The sequence below is a fragment of the Oryza brachyantha genome, chromosome 8, assembly GCF_000231095.2.
Source record: "Oryza brachyantha chromosome 8, ObraRS2, whole genome shotgun sequence".
NCBI classification, from domain to species: Eukaryota; Viridiplantae; Streptophyta; class Magnoliopsida; order Poales; family Poaceae; genus Oryza; species Oryza brachyantha.
The window spans coordinates 12717954-12744971 of NC_023170.2; the positions used below are offsets into that span (position 1 = coordinate 12717954).

The following is a 27018-nucleotide window of genomic DNA, read 5'->3' on the forward strand; positions in this document are numbered from 1 at the left end:
TTTGGTCCATCGATAGGGCCTTAAAACAGGCTGACCTTTTAGGCAGCGTATAAAACGGGCCAGCAATTTGGACATCAGTTTCGTCCCCTTGTGTTCATGGGCCGTAATTTAGGCCCTATGTTCGGCCTTAACATTTTGGGCCAGTAATTTAAATGCGCTGATATTTTGAGTAATTAACGGGGCGTAAATATCCACGAACCGGAACTGTGGCCCATCTGGACGGTCATTTACTGGGCCAAGCAACAAAGAATTGGCCGGAGGTGTGTTTATCTGCCGTGCTTGTATGCAGCTCGGTTTTGTCTGAACTTTCTGATTTGCATTTTGAGGCAAATTTGTCATGGTAGAAGCTTTGGTGCAAATTTGCCCGGGAAAATTGTTTGATTTCTAATTCTTGGAGCAAATTTTGCTTGAAGTATGACAGGTAAAGATAATTGCATTGACTTCTCGTCGAAAACTTATGGCACAACAAGAAACAAAAGAAGTAGAGAATTTATAAGCCTTCGGCTGTGTTCTTCTATGGTGACTATTCTCAGTTTTTCCCTTGTTTCTGGGTGCACACTTTTTGAATCATTAAATATTATGTTTCTTAAAGTAGATTATCAAATTTATAGCTGTTAATTTAATTATTTATATTATTAAATAATTATAAAATAATCAGATAATTTTTAATCCATAAAAATCCTGAGTGACCGAGCCGTGAATTTGCCTGCTAGATTAGTGGGCTGTGAGCCGAAATTGTACAGGCTTCCGGCTTCCGCAAACTGGGTCAAAAGTGTTAAGGCCGAGAAAATAGCCCATAATCAGATTGGGCTGGAAAGTGCTGATAGGCTAATAAATCAGGCCAAATTCACGGGGCTCCTGCAGCAATATGGGCCTTAAGTAATTCACTACATTCATGGCCCATCTATGGGGATGGGCTGAACGTGTGGCATACCGGGCCGGCTCACCTAAAAGGCCCAATTCTTGTGGGCCCGGCCTATATATAGATCTGTGTTGACAGGCCAGAAAATTGGTCATGTATTGATGGGCCTTGAATAAAGCCCACGAAAGGTTCCGGCCCAATGGACCATAAGCCCGTATGAATAGTTAGATGGGGCCGAAATATTCGTCCTAAAGTTTGGGCTGTATTAGGCCGTCAATTTGGACTCTGACTATTCTAATAGACGGGCCTGAATTTTTGGCTACATGCCGATGGACTGTATTCTTGACACAATCTTTGGGCTGGATTAATCCTTCGCTAAAAGGATTTATTTGGTGGTAGGAAAGCCCATTCATGTCGATGCGTCTAAAGCATTAAAGTATTGTCACGGCCTATCTGCGTGATGGGCCGCTAATGTTGGATCGAAATAACTGGCCCATATAAAACGTACTTGATATGGGCCAATATTTTGGGCCGTCTTTAAATTAGATGGGCCATCTTTTCGGGCCGTATCGGCCGTATTTAATAGAAATGGACCGAGATCATGGGCCGTATTTAAATGGGATGGGCCGTGATTTTGGTGTCTTTAAATGAGAGGGCAGACTTCATGGGCCATATTTAAATGAGATGGGCCATGTTTTGCCGCCCTCTTAGAAGATATGGGCCGAGGTTTTGGGCTGTATTTTAATGTGATGGGCCACTTTTTTGTGCCATCTTTAGATGTGATGGGCCGCGTTTTTGGGCCGTATTTATGTGAGATGGGCTGTGATTGGAAGAAGTCCACTTTTGGTCCTTCAAACTGATAGCGAGTTTAAAAATCGTCCTTTGACCAGAAAACCAGGTATGACCCGTCCCTAATCTGTTATTTCCCATTTATCAGAGGTCCTAAGGCAGTATTGAGGCCGGTTTTGTGTGATGTGGCAATTTGACCGGAGTCAACATGGCTGAGTCAGCAAGGCAGTTGGGTGATAAAAGCAAATATCAACCCACGTCGTTCATCTAATCCCCATTTGGGAAAAAAGTAGCATAGCAGTGTGGAGGCGAGGGTTTGGCGGCGATGACGGCGGGGGTTCGGCAGCGTCGACGGCGAGGGTTCGGCGGCGGCGAAGAGAAGAGCGGTGCTACGACGATGGCGAGTTCGAGGAGCGACGGGTCATCCTCTTCTTCCCGTCGATCTTACAACTCACCCGTCCCTTTTCGGGTTGGTCCTCTGGAGTATGAGCCGACGGTGATGTGCCGATGTCGCGCGAAGGCAACACGGTGGATCTTCCCGTCGATCTTACAGCAACGACAATCTCGGTCGCCGCTACTTCAAGTGTCGCACTGCTCGGGTATTGTTGCATTTTTGTTGATTTGGTGGTTCAAATTTGGAGCAGTTTGGGATCTATTTGGTTTTTTGGTGCAGGCGGGAGGGTGTGATTTTTTTTGCTTGGTGCGACGGACCAACGACCAATTTCTAGAAGGAGTTACTGACTGATTTACGAGATGTTGTGTACTCACCGAGGAGGGATAAGGAAGATCTTCTTCACGAGGTCAAAGAATGCCAAGCGAAGATTGAAGAACATGCACATGCTCTTGATTCAACGAGGAATAAACTGGCAACCACTGCAACTTTGGCTGCTACAAATGAAGCAAAATTAGTTGGTTTGAATGGGAAGAACAATAGGGTAGAGAAGGAGAGATATGTGTTGGTCCTATGTTTGCTGGCATCTATGCTTTTGTTGTTTTTGGTCTGGGCAGAATTAAGTGTAGAACAATGTGGCCTATATATGTTGTGTTGTTCCATTTGAAGTGAACGAAAGCTTGTGCAATAATTTTAATTGTTATCGGTGAGTTCTAAAGAAGAATTAAATGAATGAGGCAATATACACTCTGTAAAATGGCTAACTTGGTCTTAGCTGCATAGATATGGCAAATAACTTGATATTTTTTGCGTCTGATTTGTTCCACGCCACCGCGACCTCCACCGAGCCTAGCTCCAAGCCACCCTCTTGTTCGCCTACACTGCCGCCCAGGAGCACGAACGATTTTATCCACCAATAACCAGTCCGACTCAGCACAAGAGAACAAGACTACCTTACTGACTCAGCCATGTTGACTCTAGTCAAACTGCCACGTCACACAAACCGGCCTCAATACTGCCTTAGGACCTTTGATAAACGGGATATAACATATTAGGGATGGGTCATACCTGGTTTTCCAGTCAAAGGATGATTTTTAAACTCGCCATCCGTTTGAAGGACCAAAAGTGGACTTCTTCCGTTGTGATTTTAGGCCATACATAAATGTGACGGGCCAAAATTTTTGGTTGTCTTTAAATCTGATGGATCATGATTTTGTGTCGTACCGGGCCATCTTTATAATAGAGGTGCGGAGATTTCGGTGTAGTTTTCTAGGCCGTCTTTAAACGGGACAGGCCAAGATTACGGGCCGTATTTAAATGGGATGAGCCAAGATTTTGGCCCTTGTTGCAATGAGATGGGCCGAGATCAGGGGCTGTACTTAAATGGGTTTGGCCACGTTTTGGGTCCTCTGAAATAAGATGGGCCGTGATTTTGGGCCGTATTTAATTTAAATGTGATGGTGCGAGTTTTGGACCAAGTTTTTTGCCCACCTAAAATGTGAGGGTCCTAGATTTTTGGTGTCTTTAAATCTGACGTGCCGATGTGTTGGGCCATACTGGGCCCTCTTTAGATGAGACGGGCCGAGATTTTGTGCCAAGATTTTTGGGCTGTCTTTGAATGATATGGGCCAACTTTAAATGTGATGTGGCCGGTTTTTGGTCCAAGTTTTTGGGTTGTCTTTGGATTATATGGCCCGAGTTTTGGGCCGTCTTTGAATGTGATTGGCCATGTTTTTGGCCCATCTTTAAATGTGATGAGCCGAGATTTTCGGCCGTCTTTGAATGAGATGAGCCATATTTTTTGGGCCGTCTGCATAAATCGGTTTAGGTCCGCATTTTTGGTCCATCGATAGGGCCTTAAAACGGGCTGACCTTTTAGGCCGTGTATAAAACGGGCCAGTAATTTGGACGTCACTTTCGTCATATTATGTCCATGGGCCGTGTATAAAACGGGCCAGCATTTTATGAAAATTTTCTATACAAAAAGTTGTTTAAAAAAACATATTAATCTATTTTTATATTTCTAATAATTAATAAGTAATTAATCTTGTACTAATTTATTGCTATGTTTTTCGCGTCAGATGACTACCCCGCCTCCTCCCTCCTACCGATAGAGGCCTAGGTCTCCTAGCCCACTCCGGCGATGACTGGTACACGAACATTTTCGGGGTGTTTAAGCAAAATAATTTTTTTTTCTAGTCACGTTGAACTTTTGGCTGCATATCGAAAGGAGCTTTGACACGAATAAAAAATAAAATTAATAATTTGCCTGGAAACCGAGAGGCAAATCATTGGAGCATAATTAATTCATCATTAGCACATGTTGGTACTGTAGCACGTATGACTAATCATGGACTAATTAGGCTCAAAAATTATTCTCACGATTTCTCTTATAACTGTGCAATTAGTTTTTTATTTCATCTATATTTAATGCTTTATTTAGGTGTCCAAAGATTCGAGGCGATGTTTTTGAGGAAAAAAATTGTGAAAAAATTTCAGAGCTAAATTGTTATTGCAATCCTGACATGTTGATTGGAGAGCGTGAGTTACCAGCCCACCGTTTGGTGCCCATGTGATTGACCACTTTGTTCGTTAGGAATTTTTTTTACCCATCTATTACGGTTAATTAGATACATGCTATTATAATTTTGTCAGTTTTAAAATATATTATTTCAATTCGACTAATTGTGAATATGCCATTATAATTTTAGAACTATTTCAGATATACTATTTTTGGACCAAATTGCTCTTTGCACATGCCAAAGTCACAATAAGCAGTAGATGGACAATATGGTCCAAAAAAATACACCGAAAGGGTATGGAGTGCCGTATTTCTAATAGTTCTGAAATTATAATGGCATCCTTACAATTAGTTGAATTATAATGGTACATTTCAAAACTCGTAAATTTATAATGGCATGGATCTAATTAACCCATCTTTAAGTGCCGTCTTCCATTAAAAAATGTTATGTTTTAGGAATTATATGTTGGTGTTATTCTAATTGTTCCTTGTCGTATTTATCCAAAGGTTATGTTCTAAAAAAATTGGAAACCAGAAACATATTTAAAAGACATTTACAAAGGGGTTAAACGGTTTTTTTTGCAAATGAAATATAATATATAAATAAAACTTTTATATACATATTATTTACGATCTAAAAGTGAAGGTTGGAAAATAATCTTCATCGAAATGATCCCAAAATCAACTCTTGGAAATTCAAAATTTAAGATGGGGTTAAATATTTGTTTATCTAATTGAAACTTGCAATCCAAGCTAAACCTTTGGGAAGGTTCATCTTTATAGCTAGGGCCTAGGGGTGTGCAAGAATAAACCGACCACCGAATACTGAACCGAAGTAGCAGTTTTTTTTGTTTATTTTGATCTAGATCAGTTTTTGACTCAAAAGATCGGTTTATATTTGCTGTAAACTGAAGACATGGAATAAATCGAAGTGCTTCGGTATGAGTTGGTTAGCTGATTCATCTCGAAAAATTAGCGTATAAATGTGCATAATTTTCTTTTCTCAAGTAAGTATGAGGATCATCAACCATCATGGGTTATGTGCCACGCACATGTGATATGGTCTATTTGTGCGGGCCATCGACTCTTTGCTACTTGCGCCATGCATTTATAAGGTTTCTCTTTTTCAGTGTAAGACCGAACCCAAAAAAATCGAACCGATTTTCTTTGGATTTTTTCTTTTGGTTTGCTTTTTTCTTCGAGCTAATTCGGTTTCTAGTTTACACAAACCGATTTTAACTTAAGAACAAAAAAAACCGAATGAAGTAAACTGAAAGAACGGAACGCCCACCCTTGTTTACCTGGGGGCATACCGGGCCGGCTCAGCTAAAAGGCTGCATACTTGTGGCCCGGCCTATATAACGATCTGTGTTCAGAGGCCAGAAAATTGGTCACGTACTGATGGGCCTTATTGAAGCTCACGAAAGGTTCCGTCCTAATGGACCATAATCCCGGATGAATAATTACATGGGCCGAAATATTCGGCCTAAACTTTGGTCTGTAATAGGCCGTCAATGTGGACTCTGCCTATTCTAATGGACGGGCCTGATTTTTTGACTAGATGCCGATGGACTTTGATGCTGGATTAAGCCTTCGCTAAAGCGACCAATCTGCGTGGATGGGCTGCAAATGTTGGACTGAAATGATTGGCCCATATAAAACGTCGGTACTTTAGCCTGAACTAAAATTTCAGCCCATCGATATGTATGGGCCAAAATGTTGCAACTTATATTTTATGTTATCTTTAAATGAGATGGGCTGAGGTTTTGGGCCGTCTTTAAATTAGATGGACCATCTTTTCGGGCCGTACCAGCCGTATTTGATAGAGTGGGCCAAAATATGGGCTGTATTTTAATGGGATGGGCCGAGATTTTTGGGGCTGATATTTTGGGCCGTATTCAAATGTGATGGGCGGAGTTTCTTGGGCCTTCCTTAGATGAGATGGGCCATTTTTCCGGCCGTCTTTTAATGAGATGGGCCGCTGTGATGAGATGGACCGATATTTTGGGCCGTGTTTAAATGTGATGGGCGGAGTTCTTGGGCCTTCTTTACAGGAGATGGGCCGCGTTTTTGGTCCGTAGTTAAGTATGATGGGCCACGTTTTTGGGCCGTCTTTAAATGAGATGCGCCGTAATTTTGGGCCGTATTTAAATTTGATGGACCGAGTTTTGGCTAAGTTTTTGGGCCGTGTTGAATTTAATGGGCCGATATTTTGGTGGCCAAAATTTTGGGCCGTACTGGGCCATCTTTATATGTTACGGGCCGAGTTTTTGGGCCAATATTTTTGGACCGGTGACGGCCGAATATTTTGGCCAAGATTATTTTTGGGCCGTATGAAATTTGGTGGGCCGATATTATAATGGGCCTTAACTTTTTGGGCCAATAATGTTAATGGGCTGATAATTTAGAGTAATTTAACGGGCCGTAAATATGCATGGACCGGAACCATTTGGACGGTCCTTTTCTGGGTCAAGCAACAAAAATAGGCCGGAAGGCTCGTCTAAGACGTTTCTTGTCGGCGGCGGCGGCGACCGGGGCGAGTAGGTTTCCTAGCCCACTCCGGCGATGACTGGTACTCGCACCTCCCCGCTCGATGGCGGCGGCTGCTGGATAGAGCAGCGGTGGTCGGCCCCAGCCGCCAGTGCCGAAGCTGCCGCCTCCACCGATGGGCGCGCCGTTCCCACCTCGAGAAGCGCCCGGTTCTCGGCCTCGTCAACCACGTCGGCGCCGGCCCGCTTCCCCCGCTCGGTGTCCGGGCACACTCTCCGTGGCTTTCGGTGGCGAGGGATTAAGGTAATATTTCTCCTAGTTTCGACCTGTTTTTACCTTTCCAATAGTTTGATACCCCACTTAGGTGCGATTCAAAGCTGAAGTGATATACAATGCTTTGCCGACACCGGACGGCGCAGCTGATCAAACTGCGGCGCCGGTTTTAAGAGACTGCGCATACTAAAACAATATCCCACCACGCGAGCTGAATGCATAGGGACGATGGGAAACTTTGTTGTTTATGTGATAATCGCTGGCTTAACGACTGGTCGTTAGCTTTAGTTAGGAGGCTAGGCTATGATCTTTTGTTCACTTGTTAATTTGTCAAGTAATGTGCCTTTTCGTATATGATATTATAAGAATTTCTGATCTTGCCTAGATTTATTTGTGTATTAATGAATCTAGACACATATACAAAACATATATATTGATACATGGATGAATCTAGGCAAACCCAGAAAATCTTATAATATAAAATAGAGAGAGTATAATTTAGAGTAATGGAAAAAGAGAAGTTTGATCTGGTCAGTTCCCCTAATTCGTCCAGAAAAAAGGCCTCGCAAGTCGCAAAGATAAATGATAAATCCCAATGGGCGTATCTTTTGCAGTTGAGTGTGTTGTGTCCAAAAGATTTCTAATCAACATAACTAGTCCAACTAATTTCCCAAATTGCAAAACTCTTTCATAACTCTATAACCATTAGCTACTTGGTACGAATTACCAATAATATATACCTCTAAAGTTAAGTCCTTTTATTAACATATGTCAAAAGCTTTCCTTCTTTGCTTAAAGAAAGGTGAAGGCATGGAATGTTTTGGGAGTATCAAACACTCTCTCACATCACCAATAATGCACCATTAAAAATTAGTGCCATCAACTGTTGCCCCTGTATCAGGACAGCCTCACACATTTGCATCAGGAACCTGACGTGGGTGCAGAAAATTATATTAATTATTAGCCTGCTGCTGTTGCTGTCTCAGTTCAAATGCTAATTATCAGCAATTTGTCTAACTATCTTTCGACCAACAACTTGTCCAAAGTTAAAGTAAAGCATTACTCACAACAATTGCATTGGATCATGCATTCAACTAGGCTACCAAGTTGATGAAGAACAGAACTATATATGATTCAACTTTCTGGAGCTGACAGATTGAAAAACCATAGGAAACAGCTGTCAGTTTGCTTGCTTGTTTGTCCAGTGCTTCTAGTGATGGTTCATATAACCTAATCAAGTCACATTCACGTAAACTGCATATGTTTTTATCTTGGGAACTTGTTGACACGAGGATTTGGTAATCTAAATCGAAAGCAAATGCTGCATTCCATTTTTTTCAGATTTATCTTGGCAGCTAATCAAGTGTGGTAGTGATGCACTGAAACACTGGTAGACTAGTACGACTAATCTCCTTTTACTTCTTCCTTTTTCCTTGAAAGAATACCGATGTACAATTGCCTTCTTTCAGAAAGAAATGGAAGCATATTCTTAGGTTCATGTGGTCTGCTTTCATCATAAATTCACTTTGCAGTTCCTGCTGAAGACGTCCTGATGATGTAAAAGAATTATGGAGGGACATCATAACAGGCATTTAATTGTATTTTGAAGAACTGTGGTAAGACATGCATGCTTTGTGGAGTATAATTACTATGATGAATTGGCACATGCACATTAATACTACTGTGAATATGAACATGACTTTATATTTTACTACTGTTCTAAAGATTATTCACATGTGTTTTGAATTTCTGGTTTTTTGTGATTTGATATTGCAAATTGGCCAGGAAATTTTGAATCATGGATACATGATCCTTTACATTAACCTATTGCTCATGCAATTTGGGATCCTCACTTTGGTCAACCCGCTATAGAAGCCTTTACTTGAGGTGTATGATTTGATTATTTGAACAACTCTCCTGCTACATTCAAGTTAAATTTGAAGTACACAATTTGCTGTTTCAACTTTGGAATGGCATGGCAGTCTCATGCATTATGAAGGGATGGCCTAATAAAAAATCGATTTAGTGCCATATCAGCAGCATTAATGAAGTATGTACATTGGCTGTAGCTTCACCGTCGGACTTTGACTGTCAATGCCATTTGTGAACTACTGAACTATAATCACTGCTTTCCTTTTGTAATGAAGCTGGTTGAGATCCAGATGCTCATGATGAAAAGCACAGCATGGGATGGTGTGCCCTGTTCAAGGGCAGCATGATGAGCAGAATCCAACAGGTGAAAAGATTCGGTGCCATGGTGTCCCTCACATGCAGCTTCGGCGAAGCTTCAGCCAATCCAATCACAAAGTAAACAAATTAAGCCCAAGTACACAGTACAGGTACATGTCTTGTGCATGTGATATTGCTATTATCAATTTACGATGTTCCAACAACTGTTACTAGTAGATAACCATGACCGGTGACTACTGGCTTTTATGATATATATATATATAACTCTGACCAATTAGAAACATGTCTAATTTGGTCAGCCCCAATAGGGATTCAATACAAGTCCATCGACAAAACCAAGAGGCTATTTAACTACTTGATTTTTTTCCTGTAATTATATGCACACACAAGATCATGCCTTGGAACCTACAGGTCCACAAATATTTTTAATAAGAGCCGTCCATCTGTCTGGCAGTACCTGTTTGTGATGATTATTAGTTCTGTGCTTTTTTCCCTGTATGCAAAACCAGTGCGAATTAAAAAGATTGTGCTCATTTGAAAATGAGCAGCGTCCAAGCAGAGTGAAGCTACTCCACGCAAGTGGGAGTTTTTCTTGTCTGCAAACTCAAACACATTGTCTGTCACTAATGCAATTAATAATTACCTCCTACTGATTCCCTGCCTTGCTTGCCCCCACACTGCCTCCTCTCCTCATATCTTCTCTTCCCATTTGCCTATAAAAGTAGTCCCGATCTCATCCCCCTCTTTGCACCAACACAGCCATGTTCCTGCTCCCGTTCTAGCCTTCTAGGGTTAGAAGTGATAAAAGGTCAAGGTGTTCTTCAGATAAACGATATCAATCACTATGTTGTGGGAGTAGAGATCTGATCTATCCAGGTAATTAATTATAGTAATTTAAGTTCACTTCTGAACTATCTGTGATCTTGTCATGACTGCTGGTTTTCAGCTATGGCTTCAAAAGCTTGCTTTGTCAATTTCTGAGATCTAATGGTTGGCAAAGCAAGCATATAACGCATATGTTGGTTTCATTCACCTAAATATGCTTTTCTTTCCGTTGATCCATGTCACTATTTGATCCTTGTGGAACATAGAATATAAGGGGGAGCACAGATCTTGTTAATGGCAGATTACAGCATGCTCGATCTTTTATACCAGTTTGATATGTTCTGATACATGTGATTAAATCTGATGCTAAATACTGGCTAAATTTCCTTTCCAAAATCTTTGTGGTTCAGGGGACTATTTCCTGGCCATTTGTACATATCAGGTGCACTATGCATGCACACTGAACCAAAGATATCTTCAGCAAGGTTATTACCAGATATCATAGAAATTAAGTATATTACAAGATAACAAAAAAAGGTGCCACTATACCACATATGGAACCTTAAGTGAAGACATCTCACGGGGGTTCTAGGGTTGGACATGCCTTAGCTGTGGGTGCTGCATATTTTCACTGCGGATGGCTAATAACATAACGGAAATATATTTGTCATTGACAATACTTGACAGTTTGACACTTGATTATGCTAATATTTACTAGTTCTTTTTGCAGGTTTTGTAACCAGGGGCAATAAGCTAGAGGCAGCAACTGCATAACTTGCGAGAAACTTGTAAGATTTTTCTACAATCTATGGAAACCAAAATAAATTAGATCTTTACACATGGTCAATTGTCATGAGATCTTTTCAAAGATAAATTAGATCCATGCATTGCCATCTCTTCTTGGCTCGTCATAATATTTTGTCATTCTTGTCAAACTAGGAAACCAAGAGAATTATTAGCAGAAAATATTTTAAATAACAAACAAAATTGCGATGCCAATTCTATCCATGATTCATTTCCCCCCTAAATTTTGATTATCTCTTGAGGTACTTAGTCATTTCACTGTTTGAAAGTCAGGATATCTGCATCTTGTTGAGCTAACCTTGCAGATTAAAATATGATCCTAGCTTTGTGGAATGTGGTGTGTATTACTGTGTGTTCAATTTACAAGCTTGTTTATGTTTACTAAATAATGCATGTCCTGATTAGTAGAGTTCTGTAATGACATTCAAGTTAGACCACATTTGCCAGAACTTTCACTGATAAGAAGAAATATAAGGTACAATAGGATGAACTTACTCATGGCGCGATATGACATGTGGGAATTGGTACACGGATGAGCCATGAGGTCTACTGGAAATTTTGTATATAGTCAGAATTCAATTTGATATAGCACCGCTGGCATTAGCAAATGACTTCCAAGGAATATTTGGGTAATCATGGCACTAATACTGTAAGTGAACACTTGTACCAGTGCTTAATATCCTTAATTAATCAACGTCCAATACTGAAAGAGTTGCCATAATTCGGGAGCAAGATTTTCACCTAACATAAGTTCAGCTATTTCCCTATGGTACCCTTAAAGTCTAAATGGTATAAATAGTTTACATTTGGAACAAATTGTTAGAAAGTGTGTCATGCTGTTCAAAAAAGGTACAACCTAGAAAGAATTCCCTTATTCCATGATTGTCAGGCTGATGGTCGTTCCTATATATGATGTGTTTGCTACAGGTTGGATTATGACCACCATGCCAATGATTTTACCGCAAGTTATGCAGTTGCTGCCTCAAGCTTACTACCTCTGTTTGCTAAATCATGCAACCGGCAAGAATAACATGAGAATCCAATTGCAGGAGACCTTTCATGAGATCTTATATGCTCTACATAATTTATGAGGTTGTCAGAGCAATTTATCTACTCATGTATGATTATGATGTATCTCTATTATCGGAAAATCAAAAGAACATATTTGTTTTTGGGTTTTGCATTAGTACAAGTAGTTCTCCTTCGTGATATACGAGCATTAAGCTCCGGATAATTGTAGTGATTTACTATGCATGTTTTACCTCTTAGGAAAAAAAAAAGAAAAAGAAGTGGCAGCCTACAGGCAAACCTTTTTTCCCCCTAACTAATAATGTCTTTGAATATTTAGAGATCGACCATATGCCCTCCCGTTCCATAGACAATAGGATTTATTCTTCCGTGCTACATATGTACAGGGCATGTTTTGAGAGCTTTTGATAGTTGTAACTTATTTCAGAATCTCTAGTTCTGTCAAACAATCTAGATTTCTAAGAATTTATAGTCGTAGAATGTGAAAAACGAAACATGGTTGGTTTTCTGAACATTCAGAGATGTTGGCTTCTCGTTAGTTGGAATCTTATTAGGCCTTGTTTAGCGGAAAGAAGTGGCTAGTGAGAAGCTAGCTTCTTAGAATCAGCTTGGTTTTCTACTTTCCAACTTCTAATTTATTTTTTAGATTCTACAAATGAAGAAACTGAGTGGTGTTTGTGGAAGGTTATGACTTCTAGAGAGTAATGGGATTGTAGCCGTCAGAAGCTGTCCAAAACAGAACCTTAAGCTCCCCTAAAGAGGCCTTTAGGTAAGGACAGTGACATTTGTCTTGATTATAATCTAATGGGAGGGTATATGATAAAAATTCACGCTAAGGAATAGTTACTTGAAATAGGAAATTGTTTTCTTAAAACGCTGCAAGTAGATTTGTGTTCTTATAATATTTCGATTATATTAGGTTACTGCAACACAAAGTAATGAACAAACTCCAAACAGTCTCTTTTGTGTGAATTATGACCCGATGCTATACCTTTCAATTTACACGGGTGGATTACTTTAGGTACAACATTCCTTGTTGTTTGACAGCTAGCACATTTTATGCAAAGAATGTTGCTGCATAGTGACGGTACGCATCACAATATGTAGATGAACTAGTCACTTGATTGCCAGGCTCATTTTAGAGTATTACAACCATTAGGGAAAAACTATCGACAACAATGGATTAACCGTACTTGTTGGTTCCTTTGGTATTCATAGCTAGCTAAATACCCGGCCTTCTTTGTACATATTAAAGTAAACGATAGTACACGTGACACATTAATTGAGGACTATTATATAACTGATATTATTTTGAGAGCTAGCTATAGATTTGATCCCGGTTTTTAAATTTAAAGCTGCCGTCTAACCCTATTGTTAAGGTACCGTAGTGACACGCGAAAAGACAAAATTACCTTCTTATCTAACCTTATCCTCTTCCATCCTATCCCAGTACCGCACAGGATGGTTCGACGCTCAGGCTAGAGGCTGCGCGTGGCAGCGGCTGCGGAACATATCTTATAATATATTGGTAAAAATCAACACGCATTGAGGCGAAACATATCTTATAGACGCCGGTTCTATCGGAACTGACACCTATATGACTGTTACTAGTTAGAGATTGTGTAGCAGCGTATATTTCGAGCTAAGCTAGCATAAGGGAATATATAATACTGGCAGTTATTTATATACTCCTAAAAAGACTCAAAGAATCAAAGTAGAGCAAATTATCTATCTATATACATCTAGTTCAGTGCTGAAAGTTCAAATCATATCAACTTGTTAAATTTTATAATCTAAATGACCAGACTACTGAAGAGTAAAAATATCCATTTTTTAAAAATTTCTGCCAGCCTGAGAAAAAAATCTGAAAGAAAGGACACCATGGTAGAAACTAGCTAACCAGATGGCTAATAAAAGCATGTGAACTTTGGTTATGAGCTGCATCTGTGCTGCCAAATTATTTTATTCCGTAGTACTATAGTTCCCTCTGTCCTGTAATACACATATTTTGGAATTTAAATTTATCTTGCAAATAGTGTATTTGCAGAGTTTTGGTTATCCTATCAATTATCTCAGATAATTATATCTATCCATTTTACCTCTATCTATCTCTTACTCCATACTATTTTACACTTATCTATCTCTTACTCTATACCATCTTCTTATTAATAAGGGTCATTTAAGTTATTTTTTTCTCGTGACTAATTTATGCTAGAAATGCACTTGTATTGAAACAAAAGGGAGTGTGTTTTTAACACCACTCTGATTAACACAAATCGCTAAAATGGGTAGCTACATACTTTGTTTAAAGGTATGTAAATTGTAATTGAATATTAGCACAGGAATATGTCTTGTCTTGGGATGTGTGAAGAGGCAGTGTCTTAACATGGGCAATATGTTATTAGCAATAATGCACCATATATTAAGAATTCGCTACATTAGAAGATTCCGGCAATAAAGCGTATCCAGCCAACACATCCGCATTAGACGCCGTACCTCACGTGGCTGCAGAAGAAGAAGAAAAAAAAGGCTATTATTGGCCTAAATGCCGCGATTAGGGTGCGTTTGTGCCAGCATAATTTCGTAAGACAAGTGATAGAGTCGATTGTACAAGCATAGTTAGGCTGCGTTCGGTAGGAGAGGGGATAAGTTAACTTAATTAGCGTGGAAAACATAGTAATAGATTAGTATATAATTAATTAATTATTAATTATTAAAAAAATATAAAATAGATTATTATTTAAAACAAATTTTCTATAGATATTTTTTGTGAAAATACACCGGTTAGCAATTTGGAAAGCGTGCGTGCGAGAAACGAGTGAGTTTAGTTAACTTATCTGTGCTGGCGAACGCGGCCTTATTTACTTCAGTGACTTATTGAATTGGAAAGGTAACCATGTCACATGAACTTTTTAAGGTAATAATGGAGTTATTATTCTTGAGATAATTGAGTTTTTAATTATTGTTATTTTTTTTGCTTGGAACAAACTACATTTCAAGTTGAGCTACTAAATTATAACTGCACAACTTCATTGAAAACGTGAAACTACTTAAAATATCATACTTTAAACTCGTCATGAAAATTAATTTCTAAATCTATTGATATAAACTGATGGAATTCAACATGGATACGAACCAAAAATGAAGTACTTGATTTCTGATAAACCTCACGATAAATTAGCCAAGTACTTATAGCCGTTTCTTTGGAATCATGTGATCATAACAATAGCAATAAATCATAACTATGATGAAGCCACCGCATGACACGATATCACTACTAAATTTTCACACAGAGGGTGCCTAGATGCTTCAGATTATCACCTAATTAATTTGTTCCCACACAAACCATTTTCCTGCTCTAGGGTTAGGACTTGGGCCTCGTTCGGCTAGTGGACATAAGTTAAATTATGTCTTGGCACGGAAAACGTAGCAATAGATATTAGTACATGATTAATTAATTATTAATTATTAAAAAATAAAATAAATTAATATGATTTTTAAAACAACTTTTCTATAGAAATTTTTTGTAAAAAATATACCGTTTAACAGTTCGAGAAGCGTACGCGCGAAAAACAAGAAGGATAAGTTAACTTACCGTGGCGAGCCGAACACGGCCTCAGGACCTTCTAAATGAGATCCAAATACTGCGACCGTAGTAGACACTGGTACGTGGAATCCAAATAAACCGTGTATTATCCTAAAGTAGAGTTAGAAATGACCAATTATTGTTTAAACCGTTCCTCACAAGAAACCACAAAAGCTTAATGCACATACATTTTAAGTTAGTCAAAAAAAAACAATTAACTCTTGTAGTTGGAAGCAAGGTGAACTGCAGGAGATGGGTGGCCATGCTTAAATTCACGTCGTTGGTACAGGAGACGAGTGTGGCAGTGAGCTAGGAGATGAGATCATAGGCCAGCATGGAGATTGTGTATTTGTGGGGCTTGGCACTGAGCATTATTCTTTTTGCATTCGGTTTTTCTACGTGTGCGCGTCAAATTTTGTTTAGCTCATGATAAAGGACGACTACCCTTATCCTTTTACAGTAGTAAACATATCACGATGCCCCATAGCAATATATAGTATTAGTACAACCCACCATATAGAAGTATACAAGAGAGGCAACAAAAATCAAAGATAGTACATCTATTACATTCTCTGTTTTGTAATGTAAGTTTTGCTAGGCTTAAATTTATATGGATGTTAATATATATATATATATATATAAATAATATACAATATACATGATCAATAGATGAATTTAAGTACAACCAAAGTCTTATAATTTAAAATTAATGTAAAAAACTTAACTACATGGAAATAGAATACAAATTCAAGTTCTATAATTTTCTTTAGGGACTATCTATATTTATGCAACCACATTTTCATAAAAAAAAGTAAAATCTTTTGGCATGTATTTACACTCTAAGTTCAATATCTTACACTGCAAAATTTGAAACTTACACTATAATTTTCTCTAGTACTACTATATATACGAGAACTAGAAAATCCAAGTGCAAATTTACATTAAAAGTTGATAGATTCAAAAAATTTAAAAGGAGCGTAGGAGCACCAATTTAATTGCACTGCTTCATAAGTTGCATATGAACCTAATCAAGTTAGCATGCACGTCCAGATGCCTGTATGGCATCATGTACAGGCTTAAGGAATTAAGGAAAAAACAGATGGTAGAAAAATCAACTGAAAACATACTAAAAATATGTTGGCAGAAATACATCATTTTAAAAGTAACCACATGCATCTACCAAGTTTAAACCAATACAATATCAAAATGCCTATATTGTCATGTTGCAAACAAGGTCTGGCTTTGTCTGCCCTGCATCATTTTAAACCATATGCACTATCTATTCTGCAGAACAGCAGAGAATACATGACATCAACTCTGTTGTTGTTGAGTAGGTTCCCAGCAACATGAACTAAAAGCTCTGTTGTTCATGCAGAAATATTGCATGGGGAAGGCTTTGAAGTTTAGCATCTTCACTTCGGTTGAATTCTGCTGCAATTTGAATAAACTTTTAACCATATATGTTTTGCTGTGCGTCTGTGTTATTTCAATTTAATAAGAACTCACCTGCTAGTTGATGTTCCTGACTACTCTTTTTCTACATTCTCTGTCAGACTTAGCTCAAGATTAGCACCAATTTCATTCTTTGTAGTCAGAAAGCTGTGCTGGATGGTAGAACCTGTTGGATGCCCATTACCCTGTGGCCCATATACCTGATAATAAATAAAGAACTGATGGTATTTTGTAATTTGCAAACAACAAAAAATTGAATCGAAGAAATATCGATCACTAGCAGAATCTGCCTTATTGTTTTGCAAAATGTTTCTGCATGCCTGAACCTTGTTCTGTAAATTGATGTTTTCTTTATGGAGAAGGCTGATTTTCTTGTGTAGCTCCATGTTTTCCTGATGTATGAGGCTTCCCTACAATTCAGTATGAAGTTTGTGTAGTGTCAACAAAATTATCTCACTTCGATAAGATTTGAACCAAATAATCTACATAAGCAATGCTGGTGAATTGTGCCAAGTGCTAACTACCTTCCTGCTTAATTCTTGGATTTGATCCATCATAGCGTTGTCCTGTAAAATAAATAATGTTAGTCAAAGCAGTTAGCTAATTATTGATATTATGTCAAGGAAGAATTAGAAGTGGATGGAGTATTAACAAATTGTATGTAATCTAACCTTCCTCACTCGAATATTTCTTAAGCTCATCTCCAACTTACTTTCCAAATTTTGCAAGTCTTCTACATCCAGACCAGAAAGCTGTTGTCCCAACAACTGTCTGCAATGTCAGATCATGCAGTCATTATCGCATCACTTGTGGCAAACCTCCTGTTCAATTTTTACATGCTGCTAAAACTTAATTGTTGGAGCACACCATTTTAATTCTATGACTGGATGCAGATATTCATATACCTGGATTAGACCTAATTAAATTGCTATGACTGAAAACCCAAATGTCCTGGCACTTGCTACGATGATGCTAAGGAACATTTATATTCTTTATAATGCCCTTCTCGATTTGTCCGTGCAGAGTCTGATTATCAAATCATACAGGCTAATTGAACTGACCATACCATCTAAAATTCTGTGTGCAAGGGCACCATTTTAATCAAGTAAAATGGACAGGATCATTGCTTATTACTCCTCCAGTATTTTGTAAGCCTGTTTGTCCAAATACTGTATATTAGCAACATCACTAACTGGCCATCAACTATCTATTGGTCATAAGAAGATTGTTAACCGAAGCATGTCCTAAGACTAAGAGTACAACTAAAGTTGGTGAGAATAATGGGGGCAAACGAGGAAAGCTACCAATAATTCATACAAGCTTTATATTCTACAGCAAGATAAATCCATAGGCCTCATACCAAATTTACCAGAAATCATGAGCCTGACACCGTTGGTGCATGAACCATCCCAATTCCTAAACGACCGCCACTAATACTACAGCTTTCTCAACTTTCAAGGTTGTTGATCTTATATGTATTCCATCAAAATTGATCGTTTCGTTACAGCAGTATCGGCCCCAGGACTAGTGTATCTTTACTAAGCCCCGAAGAACAATCAAATTGAATCGTTATGTTACCATAACATTCTGGATTTTTACCAACATGGAACGCTACACAAAACAATGTAAAAAAACCCCACTAGATCACAAACTTTACGGAGTCACATATATGAGATCGACATCTGGTGGGAAGGTGTTGTTGTTGAAGCGTGGAACCCTGCTCATGAAGTTTAGGATCTAGTGAGGTTTTTTTTGGGGTAGCATTTTAGGTTGGTGAAAATCTGGGTTGTTACAGCTATATTAGCTGGGGATGATGGAAGAGCTCTAGGTACTCTACTACCTGGATTTAGATGTGGTAGGTATTACGGACCTGAAAAGCCTAATGGCAATGGTGTACACTGTACACAACATGTTTAGCTTGTTAAGCATTATTGACAATACAACTAGGTTGTACATTCTGCATTAGAATGTATGGTGACAAAGTCTTGGTTACTTTAATTTATCAAACTACAGTAACTAATTATCTGGTGTTTTCCGTCAAAAAATCTATTATTTCGGTATGCAACGATGGCCAGGTTACTCATGTTTTGGTATAATTTTAGTTTTCCCGTTGCAATGCACAGGTTACTTTTTCTAGTACAAAGAAATGAAGGGAATATGGTCTATGAGAATAATATGGAGAATTCATTTTTAGTGTTTTATTTAGCCTTTTGGTATCTAGCTAGCATTTGTTTAATGATTCCTAAGTGAATCTTATGCACTAGCATACTAGTAAACAATGAAAGATACGGTTCACATTATTTATTTACTTTATGAATTATTCACATTCAAATAACTCATGCGCATTAATGATTTATTGTAGGTTGGCTCAGATCATACCTATGATATTCTTGCAAGTTATGCAGTTGCTGCCTTAAACATGTTGCCTCTCGTTGCCAGAGCTAATAAAATGAAAAACATTAAATTAGAATAGCTGGATGATTTTGCACCTTGTGTTCACTTCAACATATGGAATTCAAATATTATAGATATAACATGCAGATTTCGACGCTAGAAAGTGACAACAAAATACTATGAGTTTGCAACACTATTTAGTTTATACCGTTTTGAAAATGCTTAAAGGTTTAAGACTAGTCAAATTAAGTACTCCATCTAGTCAAATGTATTTTGAATTTCTGGTGCGTTTGAATCTTCAAATTGGTAGTGGTTCCTTGTACATCATTTATCATTCTTTGCTTAGTTAACTGACATATTTATCTTATGAGCTACTATGAGAATATTCCTCTTAAATACATTGAATTTGTGCTTTTCCATCTTTTCCGATCAAAACTATCTTTTGAGCTTCATTGTTGGGCACGTGCGTTCACTTTGATCTTTGTAGCTATTTCACAATCACAAAAGTATGAGGAAATCTTGTCACACATACGTAAAAAAATAATCTAAGTAACAGAACAATGCATATTGAACATGTTACTTTGTATAGCAAATTAGATAAAACATTGGGGGTTGGGTTATAGCAGAAGAAAACCCCAGGGTGTTATGGCTTGTGGATTTTGACCTAGGCCTTGCGGCATATAAGAGCATCTCCAACAGAGTTGTTATATGTCACTCCAAGCCAAATTTTGACAATTTTAATTAAAATTCGAGCTCTAACGGACTTGACAACCAGATGGCCAAGCCAGCTGGCTAGCCAAACAGCCTCTCCCGTTGGCCTAATTTAGCTAGCAAAAATTGCCTTGTCAGTTGTGGGCCTCACACATAGCCCCCCCACATATATTGCCTTTATGGAGTAGGAGTAAAGTTGTAAATAAAGATACTCTTGAAGTGTGTAGCAAATATAAAGAGGAATCTTTTTGGCTAGCTGGCCAAATGGATAAATGGAGAGTCAAAAATAGAGATGTTGTTGGAGATGATCTATCTTAATTTTATGGTCAAAGCTTTTACAAAAACCTAATCCATCCTAACTCTATCCAATTGTCCTTTTGTTTTCTTTATTTTACATGCTCCTCCTGTTCCAAAAATATGATCGGTGTTGTGGCGTTTTTTATACGTGTATCAAAAAATACGATGGAATTAAGTTGTGTAGGTTGAGATGAGGAAGTATTGTGTAGTTTAGTTATGATATTCTTTCTAGAGTTTATTCAGTTGTTTATAGGTTGCGACCAAGTACTACCCTTGTATATGGTTGGATATTACTCAAAGAATCTTCGTGTTGGAGTTGGGTTCACTTTGGTGGTTCATACAGTAGATGATGATAGGTGCGTTTGATCATTCCTGTCGATGGCATTGCATCCTAGTATTGTATCTTTATATAGCAATATATCCAACATTTCCATGTAAAACTTAACTGTTCTATGTAGACGGGTGCTGTTATTGGTTGCAGCAATCAGGATAATCGGCTAAAATCCCGATGTATCACAGCCTTTCCAGCCTCTTTTATATACTGGGTTCCTGAATTATCATAGACTCATGGAGTCATTTGTAATACCCCAGTCCATATAAAGTTTAGTAGTAGTGTGACTAAAAGTGAATGTGCAACAGTAGTTTAGTATCAACTTGAAAGTTTAGGTGGGTGAGAGCTTGCTTATAATTAATTCTTAGTGCTCCAAACATAATGTCCTTGGTTAACCTTTTTATAGAAAGTGATGATGAAAACGTGGGTCCGCTTAATGTGTAAAACAGACTAATCTGAATTTTGGAGTCATAGTGTGACATCATTAGTGCCAAAGCACGTTCTTCTAGTCTTTACTGGTCGTTATTTATAACTTGATCATGACAATGGACATGACAGACAATATATATTATACCAATCTATTTGGAATTTTATTTATCAGAATATTAGAGAGAATTTGCACCAGTGGTTCAAGTAGATAGTTTGGACCTTTTGGCCCCTAATCTTGTTGAACTAATTCAGACATGTCAACGGACCACAAGTGGTTTTGAAAGTCGAAACTCGAAACCTAGTGGGCGTCACTTAGAGGGTGATTGTTTGTCTTTTTCGTAAAAAATCCAAACACCATGTTTACAAGTAAAAAATAATTTATGAATAAACCTTACACACACATTCTTAGCGATCTAAAAGTTGGCTAGAAAATAAACTTCGGTGAAAAATTTCCAAAACCAACTTTAAATTTAATTTTTTGCTTATAAGCATAAGTATGAAGCGAAAGGATGAAGTATATACATCTGTTTCTCTCCTCTTTATCTTCCCACATCATTTATTCATCTCGGCCAAATTAGTTTCAAATAAATTAGCATATATATATATATATATATATATATATATATATATATAAGTGATCTAGATGCCTAGATTACTGTAAGGTGCACCTCGAGCCACCCATTGACGGTTCATTAATTGCCTCTGTCGGATAGCGAACATGCCTAAGGCCACCTTCAACAATAGAGGTAACATATAATCTCTAGGCATTCTAAAAGACAACTTCTTCAATGGTCTAGCTCTTACCAAATAACTCATAATATAAATGATCCTTCATACTCACCTGACATTAAAATATATGCAAGAGACTATCTCTTGATTAAGAGATAGCTTTTATCTCTCTTCTATTAAAAAATTGTATAGTATATCTTATAGATACCTATTGGAGGTGACCTAAGTGAATTAACGATGGCTCATTGGCTCAACCGGATAGAGAATATGTTTGCCTAAGTGAAATAATGAAAGTAAGTCACATAACTTTAGGCTAGGGTTGGCAATGGGACGGGTCCGAGCCAGTTGGTCGAGAACAGCCCCGTCCCTAGCCCCAAAGCCAAAACTGGGGCCAAAACATGTCTCATCCCTGACCTTAGCAAGCCCCTGACCCCGACTGAAGCTCCACACGAGGGTGCGGAGCCGCACGGACTGAGGCGACAGTGGCTATAGGTCAGTCGGCGCAGCGAGGGCGAGGCCCGTAGCCTGCAGGCATGAAATCGAGGGCAGCAGCGGCCGACCGGCATGGGCGGACGGTGAGGTCGATGGACGATGGTGACTGGCAAGTGGCAACGAGGAGAAAGGGAGAGGATAGAACAGATAGTTAGGGTTTAGAGGTAGTATATATATACCTTAAGTACGTTGGGCCTGTTGGGATTTTTCTAATTAAGTTATATTTTTAAGGAGGGGTTATATAGACTTCAAGTCCTTGCGAGTGAAATGGATTCCCCATCCCCTGCCCCAACAATTACCGGGCTCTGACCCTGCTCCCCCACGCGAGAAATATCTCCCCCGGCCCTGACCCCGCGGGGCAAATTGCCAACGCTACTTTAGGCTATGTTCTTTGACATGCATTTTTCCTATATTTTTTGGTTTTGTGCACATACTTTTTGACATATTAAACGGTGTATTTTTTGTAAAATTTTTCTATATAGAAGTCCATCATCTTATCTTTCTAAAATAGATTTTTAACTTAATTTATACTAGTTAATTATATCATTTACACCATTAAATAACTATTAATAAATCAAACAATCTTTCATCCAAAAGCTGAAAAAGAACATAGTCTAGCCCCACAACTTTATCGGAAAAAATAGTTTGCCACAGAAGACACAACTCTATCAGAAAAAAAGTTATTATTTGTGACTTTTTGTATTATCTGAGTGCAATTTGAAATTACTATGCAAATTCTGAGTAACTAGCACCTCTGCTTAAGTCTGCATATAAATTTAAAATTAGATTCAGAGACAATCTTTCAACTGGCAAGAAAGATCTGTTCTGCACATAAGTTTCTTGCATTGCTCGTACCTGAACTTAAGTTTGCATATAAATATATAACTAGGCAACTATTTCTAAGAGGAAATTAACCACAACCAAATAAAAGGAAGTTTGCATATTCATACCTTTGCCTCAGAACTCGCGTTCATGGTTAGATGGGGATCTTCTTTTGTCTCATTGTATCTCTCAATTATGGACTTCATGCTGGTTGAAATAAAATTCAAGTTAAGATTCCATAAGAACACATGTCAACACATCCACGCTCATGTGAATACTATCATATATCTGTTGTAACTTGTAAGCTTATTTTGTAGGACATGCACATCAGTGTCAAAGATCTCGGGGGTCACCCTTTGTTTTTTTTTTAAAAAATTCAAACGACATATTTACAAACAAAAAATAATTGACAAATAAAATTTTTATATACGTGTTCAGGGTGATCCAAAACTAAGGCAGAAAAATAAACTACATTAAAAAATATCAAAATCAACTCTAAATTTAAGTTTAAAAATTCAAACTTTAGTTTATAAATATAAGCAGAACCCAAAAGATAAAGGTGAAGTTCGTTTACAAGAAGTCCACGTGGTTAGAGAATTAAACTCTAGTTTGTGTTCCCCTAACTTGTACCTAGAAAAACTTGAAGTACAATAGGGCCGCGTTCGGTGTGTGGGTAGATGGGGTTAGTTAGTCGGCGCGAAAAACGTAGTAATAGATTAATACATAATTAATTAATTATTAATTATTAAAAATATAAAATAGATTAATATGTTTTTTAAAGAAACTTTTCTATAGAAAATTTTTGTAACAAATACCCTGTTTAGCCGCTCAAGAAGCACGCATGCGAAAAACGAGGGAATCGGAGGAGGGAGGGGGGGGTAAGATGTTGCAGTGTCGAAAGCAGGCTAGGTGATGTAAATGAGCTTCAAAAATTACTACATCATATTTATACTTACGTGGAGGAGAGAAGAAAAATGGGCTATAGATTTACAGTCAGCTGCAACATAAGTTTTTCACACTATGTATATCTGAGAGATGAATATGCATTGATGATGTAACATATGTTTATTATAGCTATTATACAAGTTGGTTTTATATTAGCACTGAGTGACGTAGAAAGATTTTAGAGCTAATAGATAGCTCTTCTGTTAGCCTTGCTCTGGAGGTTATGTCTACCAAGGTTCTCTCTTAGAATTCCAAACTGTTAAGATACAATCTCTCCAATGACTTGTATCCTTTTGTTTGATTCCTACGCAGATATTAATGGTGGTCATATGTTGGCTTTTTTAGACAAAAACCAAGATAATGTATTTTTAAATGAAAAATAATTTATGAGTAGATATTTTATATACTTATTCTTACCGATCAAAAAAATAAGGCTAAAAATAAACTATGAAAAACCCAAAATCACTGTAAATTTAATGTCAAAAATTTAAATTTTAGCATATAAGTATAAGCAAATTCTATTTGAGCAGTCACATCATTCAAGGATGCCATGGTCATCTATCGATCGAAGTATCAATCAAACAGAACCATCCAAAAATTCCTTGAATCAAATCGGCAAAGTCGATTTGAGAACATAATCCCAAGTGTGGTCCAAGCGCACCATACCAAGTTGGTACGAGGTATCTTGGCAACTCACACACCATGCACTGCCCTAGCTAACTAAAGTCAACCAGTAGTGCGTGTTAAGAACATGCTTGCATAGCAGATCTAATGATCAGGAGCTAGATCCTCAGCAACAAGCTAATTAATCAGTGGTAATATGCATGATCGATCGAGCAGCAGCAAGCAAATTAAGAAGTGATCATTAGATTAATTAATTACCTGGTGCTGGCGAAGTCATAGAGGCGGCCGGTGCCGGAGAAGACGACGAGGCCGACCTCGGCGTCGCAGAGGATGGCGAGCTCCCTCGCCTTCTTGAACAGCCCGCTCCGCCGCTTCGAGAACGTCACCTGCCGGCTCGTCGCGTTGTCGATCCTCTTTATCTCTATCTTCCCTCTCCCCATCTCCTCTCCTCCTCTCCTCCTCCTTGCTCTAATTGCAGATCTACGCAGAAACGACGACGACAACTAGCAGCAGCAGCAGCAACAGATCACTCTCGGCTCTGAAATACTCTATATCTTAACAGCTCGACCCCCTCCCTTTCTTAATTTCTCTCTCTTATTAATCTTGTGCTAATCTCTCTTTCTGATCTAATTAATATAGGCTGCTTAGCTAGGCTACTACCACCTAAGCTATCCTTGATTGATGCAATGCTACTTTCTTCCTTAATAAGGTATTCCAAGAGAGGACATGAAGGTATATAAAGTATTCACGCTTAACATCATTGATTTTTTTATACATGTTTGATTATTCGTCTTATTCAAAAAAAATTGTCAAATACGTAAAGCTATATACATACATAAAAGTATATTTAACGATAAATAAAATGATATAAAAATAATTAATAACTATGTAATTTTTTTAAATAACATGAATAGTCAAATATGTATAAAAAATTAACGACGTCAAACATTTAGAGAAAAACAAGCTAAGTAAATTAGTACCAGGCTTGTTTGGAGGTTGCACAATGCAGGCAGAGGCAGGGTCTTCCATCCCTTTTTTTTTTTGCTATCGTCTACCTCGTCCTCATTTGTTTATATGCCATGATAAACATATCTAAACTTCGTCGTATCAATGGCTGACGCGTGCCGTGAGAGGATGGACGCCCCTCCATGATGCTGCATTAGTGCCTTAATTAATTCAGCTGTTCGTCGCAAGCTATAGCTATAGACTCTTTTTAATTAATTAGGTTGCTAGCTAATGCGCTTTCCTTTATCCTTTTTTTTATTTCCGAGTTTCGGTTTTGGAAAGGAAAGGTTGTGACGAGTGACGAGGTTCATGAAGATGAGGAATAGTTTAGCCAAGTAAAGCGAATCTTCATGATACTGTCACCTAATTAATTAGTCTTGCTGGCTAATTAACTAGCTGGCCTGCCTGCCTTTTTCTGCAAAGCTGATGGATTCTCGAGTTGGCTTTGTCCTGTCCCTAATTAGAGCAAGTTCAATGGCATAGATAGTTTAATAGCCAATTTATACAACAGTTACCTACAAAACATTAATATATGATTTAACAGGTCATACACACACTGTGTCTTCAAGCACATGCTACAGCTAACTACAAATTAGTAGCATATTTCTCTTCTCTTTTTCTCTTGTCTCTTTAAAATATATTTATAGTTAGCTTATAGCCTGCTATTGCACCCGCTCTTAATTAAAGAGCTTTTGCTTGGTTAGCTCTACCGTTCATATATGCCGGTTCAATTTCTATATATCTTCGTTTGATATGCTTCTTTCTTTTTTATGCGAAGTTCTTTGCTCTTAACTAAAAGCATATAGTAAAACATGTTACAACTAATATATATTTAATTTGGCACAAGGTAAATGCCACATATTAATTAGTACCCTACAACCACAATGTTACTTTTAATTAGAGTAAATTTTAGAGGACGCTATGTTTTATGGTCAAAGTTGTAGAAAATCATAGGTATTAATTAATATGGTCAAAAGCATGTAACTTCACTTATTCAAACATCAAGTAAATTAGCATATCTAAAAAT

General features: G+C 37.9%; 1 protein-coding gene and 1 long non-coding RNA gene across 5 annotated transcripts; one reads left to right on the forward strand and one right to left on the reverse strand.

The window, feature by feature from the left end:
• Nucleotides 1–7138: 7138 nt before the first annotated feature.
• LOC107304763 lies at nucleotides 7139–12279 on the forward strand. 4 transcript variants are annotated; one of them, XR_001550791.2, is made up of 4 exons: nucleotides 7139–7356; nucleotides 8859–9665; nucleotides 11072–11129; nucleotides 12073–12279. It is a non-coding gene; the product is annotated as an uncharacterized LOC107304763 (long non-coding RNA). The 4 variants fall into 4 exon arrangements; XR_001550790.2 differs by lacking the exon at nucleotides 12073–12279 and having other exon boundaries at nucleotides 8859–9376; nucleotides 9474–9665; nucleotides 11072–12013; XR_005812303.1 differs by lacking the exon at nucleotides 12073–12279 and having other exon boundaries at nucleotides 8859–8942; nucleotides 9112–9665; nucleotides 11072–12013.
• Nucleotides 12280–16974: 4695 nt separating this feature from the next.
• Nucleotides 16975–25445, reverse strand: LOC102713840 (MADS-box transcription factor 23). Its single transcript, XM_006659364.1, has 8 exons — nucleotides 25245–25445; nucleotides 23546–23624; nucleotides 19592–19653; nucleotides 17884–17983; nucleotides 17737–17778; nucleotides 17539–17622; nucleotides 17267–17412; nucleotides 16975–17191 (listed from the first exon to the last, which is right to left on the reverse strand). The coding sequence occupies exons 1-7, from the start codon at nucleotides 25424–25426 to the stop codon at nucleotides 17287–17289; spliced, it is 675 nt and encodes a 224-aa protein (XP_006659427.1). The 5' UTR covers nucleotides 25427–25445; the 3' UTR covers nucleotides 16975–17191; nucleotides 17267–17286.
• Nucleotides 25446–27018: the final 1573 nt, after the last annotated feature.